Raw genomic sequence first — 11,408 nt, 5'->3', positions numbered from 1 at the left:
TCTACTTGGAAAATTCATATACATATATGAAACTAAATCTAAATGCCTACTTATCATATTATCTATCCACGTAAATCAAAATAAAATTAAATCTATTAAATATAGAAAACAAATTCATCAATAATTAGTCATCCTAATCCACCAATCCACCACAAAATAATAGTGAGAATGGTGGAGTTTGTTTTAGAGTAAATTTAGCAAAATGAGAAATGGGACCACCCGTACGCGTAAAGGGCGAATTAAAGTGGTTTAACATACAATCATCATTAATTTGAGGGCGTTCTTTTTAAGATTAATCGAGTGTGTATAAACTGATTCAAACACCTCAATTAACAAATAAAAAAAGATTTTTCTTTTTATTTGAGAAAATATTTTTACATTATCCATTAACTATTAATTACAATAAATTGGGGGTGTTTAAGAGTTTGGTTAAGTGAAAAGTACAAAAAATAATGCAAAGAATGTGACAAATTTCTGGTCACAAAGAAATGGAGATTGGTGTCTGTCACTTTGCCCCACCCGTTACGTTAATTATTCACACATTCACATGAACCAAAACCAACATTAATTAATTGCTTATTTTTCATTTTTTTTAATTCATTTAAGAAAAGAAAAAAACATTCAAATGGATTGAAGATGAAGGATGAGATCCACTATGGTATATGTTTGAGTGGAAAATTGAGGTGTCAGATTTTCCATCAACTATCTTTGGATATGATTTCTTGATAACCATAATATATCCAACTTTAAAGATTCATCTAGTGACAACTCTATGTTGACACGTAATCCATCTTTGTACGGAAGATTTTGTAGGGGTTGTGTTAGTTAAAATAATATATATCTTTAAAATTATAGCAATTACTGTGGTGATATATATTATTATTTTTTTATTTACGTATTTTAAGATTATTCTTAATTTTAATTATATATTTTTAGTCATAATTATTACAGTTTACAAAAAATTGTAAACTATTTTATTCTTATATATATAAAATTTTAGTACATAAATAATTTTTAAACTTTAAAACAATGATCCAAGACTAGTGATTGGATTTCCATTGGCAGTCAACCACTACCAACTACCAATACCAATGCTAGAACGACACACGATCGTACAGATTCGATGACCATGCACCAATCTAATAAAAAATGGTCGGATCCATGTAGTTAATGACACAAACGTTGTCATAACGGCTATTCCGACTAGACTACAACCAGATTGATGACACGACCAACCAGATGTCTGGCCATGGTTGTCGACGGAAGTGGCTTGAATGAATAGGGTTTTTTTGTTAATTTATAAATTTTTATTATGAGAGTATTTAGCTAAATTCTCAAAAGTAAGGGATAAAATTAATAATCTAAATAATAATATTAAAAAAAAAAGACAATTCAGTAATCTATATAACATACCCTAACAATTTATTCAATCTAACCAAACCATTGTATAACATTCCATAACTTCAAGTCAACCTATCTTTCTTTAATATAACATTCATAAAATATAACATTCATAACCAAATACACCCTTAAGATTTATGTTTAGAAGAAGAAATATATGTCATAGCTTAGGCTGTTCGGTTCACTTTTTTGCATTTTTTAGAAAAGTTTTTTGAAAAAAGTTAAAAAAAATTGAATTGAGCGGGTATTACGATGTAGGATTTGAAAATAATAAAAAATACCATATGCTTGTTTATTTACTAAACACCCTATAATAAAACTTTGAAAGTTAACAAAAACACTCCCAACCTACCCATTGAATAATCACAGCCGGCCACCACCACCAGAGGGTGGCCAGAGTTGCCGTATCGGCGCATGACCAGTTGGATCTTGCCGACGTACGCCGATATGGCCTTTGCCAGCCAGATCTGGCCAATTGCTCGTCAACGATGGCCAAAGATATGGCCGTCGTTGATGGTCAACGACGACCATATGTTGGCCGTCGTTGACGTTTGGTTACGGCTAAAGATCTGACCGTCAATGGCCAGATCTTTGGCCTTAGATCTGGCCTTTTCCGGCCAGATCCAACGTGGATCTGGCCGGAAAAGGCTAGATCGATGCACCAGCCAGATTCAACCGGTAGTGCGCCTATATCAGATTCCGACCAAATTCTGGCAGTGGTGGCCAGATTGGTATAATGTAGGTTTAAGGGTATTTTTGCAATTTCAAAAAAAAAAATTTACGGGTATTTAATTAAATTAACAAATTTAGGGAGTTAAAAAAAGTTGAATAATATTGTGAGTTTTTGGGCATTTTACTGGTTAACTTTTTTAGGAATACTAATAATAGTATTTCCAAAAACCAACCAAACGGAGCCTTAGTTTTCTCCAGCAATTCACATCTCAATTTTTGCTCAAATAGATTTAAGGTTAATATTTTTTAAATCTAAAATAAAATTCTTCTACAAGATGGTTGTATGTATGTCTATCCAACCTTGACATCCCACACACAATGCTGACATGCTATGATTAAACACACTCACATACACTCATATTTATTGAAAGTTGTTTAAAATAGAGTAATGACATGTATTACTACTATTTTCGACAATTTTAACGCATATCCTCACAAAAAAATAAAAAAAATAAAAAATGAACGTAACTTGAAAAAACAAACTTAACCTGCATGTAAATTTTCACTAACACAAGATAAATGAATTAGCTATAAAATAATTCAATAAATCTAGTGTGATGCATACTATAAAGATTTCAAAATATTAACGAAGACAGTAATTCAATCAAATAATGAATCATTTTTTTCGTGCTCGATAAAGAGCTTTGTAATTTCCTTCTTTTTTTTTTGCAGACAATGTATAGTTTGTATGTGTTTACTCGTTTGCTAAAACATTGGCATCGGCCAGATATCACAGAATACTTGCAAACTATTGTTTCTGCATAGGATTTCTGCAACCAACAATCATAATCTGAAAAAAAAAATATATATATATTATATAAATATGCGGATGCTTTAATCTTGGTTTTCAACTACAAGTTAAAGCGTTTAAATGCTTACCTTGTATCGAGCATTAGAAGCAATTTTTCAGAATCCTGAAAGTTGATCTCACTAATGCCTCAAGCTGACCAGCTCAATATCAAAATTAAAGTCCCCAATGTCGAGCCTCCCCATTGGCAAGAGGGTCGGATTGAAAAGGTAGAACAGCCCTCGCCTGTCAAAAAACTATAGCATAGTAGAAAATGAGAGTCAATATAGATAGTTGCAAACATCGAGCCAAGAACAATTCCAAGCGAAGTCAATAAGCAGTGCATAATTTAATGGCACATAAAGAATAAGCAAAAAGAAGTAATATTGAAGTGTGAAGTTAAGAGAAGAAAATAATACATTAGGTGGCAGGGTTCTTGTGATGTGTCTGATATCCTTGCGATGGGGAATGACGACTCGACAGATCCACCTACTTTCATTGACCTTACAGCCGCTTCAATCCAGGAATTACCTGCTCAAAGTTTTGATTTACATATAATATCATAAAATTTCTTATTTAATTATCTTATACAGTTCATGTCATTTTCTAAAAAATAAGGTAAAGCAAGTCACAAAGAAAGTTACACTATTAACCTATATATTGACATTGTGAATGAGCAGGCAATGAATCTCACACAGAAGAGAAAGAAAACAAGCGAAGGGCTTATATATCAGAGATGATTACGACCAATTGTCAAAATGGTTTTAGTTTGTGTGGAAAAGGTCCTAGTGTGAAGAAACCAACTCCAGGCTCTCCCTATAGGCGACATGCCAGTTCTTCCTTTCACCCAAAATCTACTACAGCATCAACTACACGCAATGAAAATAGATCACTTATCATTCAATGAGTCCTCTTCTCCATTTCAGGGAACAAAAATCTGTATGATTTCACAGAAGTCAGTTTCCATTGAAGGAGTTTTACTCACCCGTCCCCCAATATTTAACAAAAATATAGACTGACATTTTGTTTAAAAGCTAGGCAGCAACCTCTCCAATCGTAAAAATTTGAAAAATTCTCTTGAAAATTTTCAAATTAAGATAATACTATTCTGAAAGAAAATTCCTTGCCTATTTCGTAACCAAGTCTACCAGTAGTTAAGCCTAACCTCAATGAAAGCAAAAGAAATTCACCTTTTCATTAAACAAACAAAAAAAAAAAAAAACCTTGCCAATAAAGACACTACAAAATTAGCAAATAAAAAATATATAAATGTATAAAATCATCCAAGTCTCATAAGGCTGAGCTAACTATAGACAAATATCATGGTCTCTAATGAATTTTCAAGGAGATTTACGACTACTGTCAAAAATCCACAGAAGTTGGTCTATGTTTCAAACTAAGAGGTGAAATCAGTTGATGAATTATGTCTCAAGGTAGCCATTATCCATCAATACAAATACTCTCGCAGATAGACAACATGAATAAAACACAATGTGGAGAGGCAAAGCACAATACACAATGGCAAGTATTCAACAATCATGTTATGATATTTAGGCACACAAAATGATTTAGCAACCTACAACAATATTTCAATAACAATCACACTATGTTAGGCTACTAGAACATTTTGCATTAGAAATCAATTTCCGGCAATGGTACCATAGCCATTTCCCAATAAAGGATTGTGAAAGAACTTACTTTGCCGGATCAAAGGTGAAAACAAAAGGAATCGGTTCACCACTTCCATCTTTGTGATTACGTTGAATCAAACCGCCACCCTTGTTTCGCTGCCAACTTCCATAGTAATGTATTGCAACCTTTCCAATTACATTCAAAAACAACCAATTAAGCACTAATCCTGTAACACTCATTCATACCTCGTTTGATTTCTAATCCGAAAATAATTTCAAAAAATAAAATAAAATTCAAAACTCTCAGTATCCAACAATATGTTCCTAAAACAGTTATCGAAAATATTTCAATCAAATTTACTTTGAATCCCTACGTTCAAAAACTAAAAATCATGCTTAAATTCAATATCAATATGCAATGAATTAAATTAAATTAAACAGAAGTACAACACAAAGATAAATCACAAAAAAAAAATTAGATATTCTAATTTTTTAATTAAAAAATAAAGCAGAAATTGAAACACTACTAGTTGAAAGATTTTACTAAAGATCGTAACTGGTCACCATTAACGGGAACTGGGCCCGACCCAGTTCGGAGGTCGAGGCCTTGACGCCGCCGGAGTTCGGGAGCTCGGAAAGCTCGACGGTGGGGCGGATGCGGCGTTTGAAGAAGTAGGAGAGGAGAATGGTAAAGTTAAGGCACTCAAAGTGGTCGTGATGATGGGGAAAGATAGAACTGCTCTTCTTGATGTTGTTGTTGTTGATAAGAATGGAGATGAAGAAGAAGACGGCAACGTGGTGGTGATTTAGAAGGAAGAAAATGGAGGGAGTGATGGTGAGAAGCATGGAGCGGTGGTACTGATGCGAAGCACTGGATCATCGTGTCATCTTGAAAAAGAGAGGTGTTAAGCAAGCGAATAAAAAGATGAGGATCTTTTATTTAACCCCGAAGGGATAGCTACGTTTTAAAATGCATTCCCGGTTTTAAAAGTATTAAAAACGCCCTTGTTTTATCATCAGTTGGCAACTTTAACGCCATAGGGACATTTCTGTCTTACAACACCAAAAGTAAAATTTTTTTTTTCCCTTTTCTTCTCTCTCTTATCTTCCAATATGAGTAAACATGATCAATATTAAAGAAAATCGAAGGAGAATAGTTAGGGGCGGAAGGAGCCCCAAGCTCACTTGGAATGCAACGCAAGTGAGCTTTGGAAAAACCAGTGTTCTGAAAACCGAACTGGAGCAACCGATCAAAGTGGCCACACTGTTTGGACAGTGTGACGCCCTCTCCAATCCGATTTAGATTATAGGGTTGTTAGTGAACTTCAAAAGTGACGAACTAATTTTAATTTTAGGGGTGTTTTGCTAAAATTTAAACCTATAGGAACTAATGTAATTAGGGACGTTTTTGCTGGATTTCAAATCACCTGATTCCGACCGATTTCGGAGCCAAACAACCTACCTAACACCAACATCGGCATCAACTTCATCCACATCAAAACCGCCATCATCCCGAGGTATGATTAGTCGTCAATCGTTGTCACCACCGCTATCTCCTTGTGAGAAATTGGCAACTTCCTCCTTGATTCGGCGCCAAACACCCCACATGACACCACCATCAACATAACTTATCTCCATATAAAACCCCCATCACCCAAACTCCGATTGGCTGTCGATCATTGTCTTCGTCGCCGTCTGATTTGCGATTTCTGCCTAGACACATGGGTGTATTTGATATATTTTAAACCTACAAAGACTTATGGAATTTTATAGGGGTATTTCTTTTAAATTTCAAACTTGTGTGGACCGCCAAAAATCGACAAAAATCGGAATGGTCCCATGACCAGGTCAAGGGGCAGTCTGGTTATCAGAAACTTGTGGAAAAAGTAAGTTAATGTTTACTTATGTTATTCAGCCCATTTTATAAGAAAAATGTCTCAATCCATGAATGAGTTTAATATGAGTTAGTCAAGAGACAGTTTGATTTAGAACCTTATGAAAATGTTTTAAGTTAATGGTTTACTATATGTATTCAGTCTAATTTTATAAGAAAAATGTCTCAATTCGGTGTAAAGTTTAATTTTATGACGGGTCAAGGGGCGGTCCGATTATCAAAACCTTGTGAAAAATATCTAAGTTAATGGTTTACATATTGTTATTCACCCTAATTTTATAAGAAAAAATGTCTCAATCTCGGTGAAAATTTTAATTTTGAGTAATCACTTTTATTCAACATAAATATTTGTGAATACAAATACATAAAACAAGGGACAAAGATATAGAAATTTTTATCATCATACAAACATAATTTGCTTTATTTGTTTTCACAATTTCTTCTTTTATTTTCTAAAATATTTCATAAAAACCAACTTAATTTTTCTTTTTTGACAAGATTGAAAAAAGTTCAATTGTCATATAATATTAATTCAATTCTTCATTTAAAACACAATATATATTTTGAATGAAAAACTTTACTTAAATAGATTAATTTTTATAAATTTTTTTTTTTATCAACGATTGATAATTTGTATAAGGATTTGTTATTATGAGTTTGTTGTTTGTTCAGATTTGGTGCTGAGCTGGTGTGTTGAAGAAATTGATGCAATAGTAGAAAATGTAAGGGGAACAAGAAAGAAAAACAAATTATCAAGAAAATTCAATAGAAATAAAGAAATTTTGTAGAAAATAAAGAAAATTTTGTAGAAAATGAAAGAAAAACGGGTAAAAAAGGGTATGTGGGTAGGGGGGTAAATGAAAAATGTTAGACTTGGTAAAGTAAATGGAAAATATTAAATTTAAAAATTATTGAGAACGCCGTCTGTGGGATCGAACCACGAACACGTGGTTAAAAGCCACGCGCTCTACCGCTGAGCTAAGACGGCTTGGTGATTTAACATGGATAATCAATCAACATTACTAATATTCGTTTCAATTTTTATTTTAAAAATAATTTTTTATATATTTAAATATCTTATTAAAAATGAAAGGAAAAAAAAAAAAAAACCTCATCAACACCAGAAATTAAATCAATCAAATAACATTACTAGATCATACAATCAATATTAATTTATTTTCTTACCAGAAAACATTAGACTTTGAATTGCAAGATTGCTTCCAATTCTTAACACTCTAGAAATTGTACGAATAGACCAAAACTTAACATACTTTGAAATTAAGGCAGCATAGATTGTTTTCACAACATAAATAGTTGTCACATTTTTTTTTATTGTTTATTATAAATTTATGTCATTAAAGAGTTTCTAAGTCTTGAAAGTTGCTAGATATATCTCAACTACCATGAAACAATTTTCTTGTTTTGATTTAATAAGGTTTGAAATATTTTCCTTGATTACAACTCTTTTGACTATCAAATTTAGTAGGTGTTTGTATATAAATGCAAATGAGACGTAAAGAACAATTATTTGATGGTTTTTGTTTTTTTTATTTTTTTTTAAAGACATATAACATGTAATTTTATCAATAAACTGAACATTTTTTTTATTACTGATATTTCTATAATGTGTTTGTCATATACATTTTTAAAAAGTGGGTATTATTGATATAAATACAATTTATGATCTTTTTTTTTTTTTTGACAATACAGAAAATGAAAATAATCTTTTTGATTAATCCCTTGTTTTTGTTTAGTCCCCCTTGAGTTGAAAATCGGTTCCATTTCTACATTTTTTGCTTTCGTACTTTCGTCCTTTTATTGCCTTTTAAAGATTCCAATTCTTAATTAAAAATAAAAAACAGATATAAGTGTAAATATAGGTAATAAATAAGAGATATATAAAATATTAATATTGAGCCTATAGATTTCTCTATTTTAATACTTATTCGATTGAATAAGTATATTAGACCTCATAGAATTCTCATGTTGTGTCCAAATCAATATCGCTCTAACCCATTTTTTGAATAAAATGTGAGCAATTAACCGAAGATGAATAGTAGTACCCTATACTATGATGTAAAGGGAGCTAATTATATCATAATAAAATACCATAATTCAAAATTCTAATGAATCCTTTGGCTTCATATATAATAAGTCAAAATTGATATCATAATTAAATATGGGAAGAACCAGTTTGTTTATAATACCACCAAAAATTTTGAAAAATAAAATTATAATTGATAGTGAAAGGTTTTTCAAGAATTAATACTTAATTAATGTATGATTTAGCTAGATCAAATGACAAATATTATACAAATATTTATTTTACCCGGCCAAAGATTGTGACTTGATGAGCCTACAATTTTTAATGGAAATAAATATTAAGAAGATTAAATAGATAAATGAAATAATTGACCATGTCAAAGTGAGAAAAATGTTCATGATTCATTTATATTTTTTGTATATGTATATATAAAAAATTTAAAGTTGTTAATGCGTAAATTTGTTAAATTGGAACAAATTTACATAGGAAAACAAATATCAAACATGAAAATATTTTGTCTTTTAGTGTATAATTTTTAAGTTTTTAACATACAGACTTATAAAATATTATTGATAATTTTACAAATTTGTTTATTAAAAATATAATAACGTTCGCACCTAAGATTAGCGGGTAGATATGTAATAACTATAAATACAAATTGATAATATTATTTATAATTAAGATATTATTTAAAAGTTAAGGTAATTATTTACTTTTTTTTTTAAATATTATAAAAAAATATAAATTACATTTTGAATGGTTGAGATTCAATGTAACGAATTATACCATCACAAATTGTGTAACAAAAATATGGTTTTGAGAATTCCTCCCGGTTGCTTATAAGATTGATATTATTACGAGTCATGTCGATGAAAAAAACTAGCTAATTTTTCACATGATGAATATTAGAAGTACATGGAAACAAATGAAAATCCAATTTAGTCCAAGAAGTTTTGTCCATCTAATGACTTTTAAGGCAAATTAATATTTTCAAATATATATATATTAAAGTCATAATCAACTTCATTATTCAATCTTTAAATTTACTAAGTCAAAATGTACCAACAAAATCTCCCATGCAATTCTCCGTACGAGCTAAGTCTTTGATTAGAACTTAATTAATAATTAATTAAAAAAATCATATAAAGACAGTCAAATCTATTGACTAGCTAGCAGATTAAATGGATATTAATTATTAATGTTAGCCTCTTGATATTATTATTGTTTATAAATTTGATTGATCGAGGATAAGATTGAGTGAGAGGAGGAGAAAAAAATAATGGAGGTGGAGAAAATGGCGGATGGTTTGAATATTTGTAAGAATGAAGGCCATGAAGAAGAAGAAGTGGAGCTTCCAGGGTTTCGATTTCATCCGATGGACGAAGAACTAGTAGGGTTTTATCTTAAAAGGAAAGTGGAGAAGAAAGCTGTTTTTATTGATCATCTCATCAAAGAGATTGATATCTACAAATATGATCCATGGGATCTTCCAAGTAAGCTAGCTATATATATATATATATGTATGTATTATGTTTTGAGTTGTTGATAAGTTGTAATATTTTATATTTACAGGAGGTAGAACCAATGGAGAGAAAGAGTGGTACTTCTTCTGTAGAAGAGGAAGAAAATATAGAAATAGTGTGAGACCGAATAGGGTTACAGCCACAGGATCAGGGTTTTGGAAAGCTACTGGGATTGACAAGCCTATTTACTCTATTTTAGAGTTTCCTCATCATGACTGTATTATTGGCCTCAAGAAGTCCTTGGTTTATTACATAGGAAATGGAGGCAAAGGTACTAAGACCGATTGGATGATGCACGAATTTCGCCTTCCGGCCACTGCCACCAAAACCACCACGAACATCTCTGTTAATGGTCAGATCTTTATAAGCAGTAATGCTCAGCCAGAAGCTGTAAGATTAAATTCACTAAGTTTACTTTGTGTGCAATATTATTCTCAATTTTTAATTATATATGTACAAAAAAGTTTCCAGGTGTGAACATCATAAATTTTTTAACTTGTAGGACAAAAGTGAGTATCCAATTGCTGGCTTTTAGTTTCAGGGTTTGTGATGTTAGTGACTAGACGCTCTTTTTTGATCCACATATTAAAAATTTTAAGATGTTGGCTATATATATATATATATATATATATATAGTTTCACTAAATGCAAAATCAAAGCCAACGATTAGGTATTCACCTTTGTTTCACACGTTAAAAATTTCGAGATATCCGCACCTGAAAATTTTCTTATATATTAAGTGTGGACGTCTTGAAATTTTATACATATGATTAGTTGAATGCATAGATGTATCAACATGGACCCCAACCTAAGCTTACTCTCAAGCTGATGATAGAATTATCGATCTTGTGATTATTTAATTTTTTATTTTTAATTTTTTATTGTAATATATGTATTTTGAAATGTGCATTGTGGCATGCAGGAAGTTTGGACATTATGCAGAGTCTTTAAACGTGATACTTCTTACAAGAGGACTGCAACAGATCAGTCCAGGCAGAAGACAAATGCTAAAGGAGATAATAATAATAATAAGAATATGAAGATGATGAGCTATGGAGTTTTAACTGCAATGGCGGCGAGCAGTGAAAAGTCTATTAAGCCCTCTTCTGATGAGTATAGCATTGGATCAAGGAATTATAGCTTGTCCTTTGCCGGCCATCTGAAGACCTTGACAACTGATCTTCAGTATCCAGTTATTGCTTCATCGCATTTAAGCTTCTCGAACCAGAAAGGAGATGATGAATATTTCAAAGAAGAGAGCTGGGATGAGCTGAGGCCAATGGTTTTTAATTATTGATAAGGTTTAGATAATTATGTAGATAAATAAAGTTTAATTTTTTACTTTACCATGTTATATATATGGTAACTCTTGTAACATATATAGAACAAATTAATA

At 31.3% G+C, this 11,408-nt stretch overlaps 1 protein-coding gene, 1 non-coding gene and 1 pseudogene across 2 annotated transcripts; 1 reads left to right on the top strand and 2 right to left on the bottom strand.

The window, feature by feature from the left end:
- Positions 1–3,063: 3,063 nt before the first annotated feature.
- Positions 3,064–5,431, bottom strand: LOC116125788 (annotated as a pseudogene).
- A 1,932-nt stretch (positions 5,432–7,363) lies between these two features.
- On the bottom strand, positions 7,364–7,433 carry TRNAK-UUU. Its single transcript has one exon. It is a non-coding gene; the product is annotated as a tRNA-Lys (tRNA).
- A 2,324-nt stretch (positions 7,434–9,757) lies between these two features.
- Positions 9,758–11,408, top strand: LOC116125785 (transcription factor JUNGBRUNNEN 1-like). The gene is made up of 3 exons (XM_031411501.1): positions 9,758–9,982; positions 10,062–10,402; positions 10,935–11,408. Exons 1-3 carry the CDS (start codon positions 9,769–9,771, stop codon positions 11,307–11,309), a joined length of 930 nt encoding a protein of 309 aa, XP_031267361.1. The 5' UTR covers positions 9,758–9,768; the 3' UTR covers positions 11,310–11,408.

The sequence above is a fragment of the Pistacia vera genome, unplaced genomic scaffold (genome assembly GCF_008641045.1).
Source record: "Pistacia vera cultivar Batoury unplaced genomic scaffold, PisVer_v2 Contig171, whole genome shotgun sequence".
Classification (NCBI taxonomy): Eukaryota; Viridiplantae; Streptophyta; class Magnoliopsida; order Sapindales; family Anacardiaceae; genus Pistacia; species Pistacia vera.
Note: the sequence above shows the minus strand (reverse complement) of the source record. Positions and strands in the feature narration are given on the sequence as shown.

What these genes read in the sequence shown, in the direction of transcription:
- LOC116125785 (XM_031411501.1), top strand. Translation starts at nt 9,769, where the DNA reads ATGGAGGTGGAGAAAATGGCGGATGGTTTGAATATTTGTAAGAATGAA. An exon ending in TGATCCATGGGATCTTCCAA is followed by an intron (nt 9,983 to 10,061) that starts GTAAGCTAGCTA and finishes TTATATTTACAG; the next exon opens with GAGGTAGAACCAATGGAGAG. An exon ending in GTAATGCTCAGCCAGAAGCT is followed by an intron (nt 10,403 to 10,934) that starts GTAAGATTAAAT and finishes TGTGGCATGCAG; the next exon opens with GAAGTTTGGACATTATGCAG.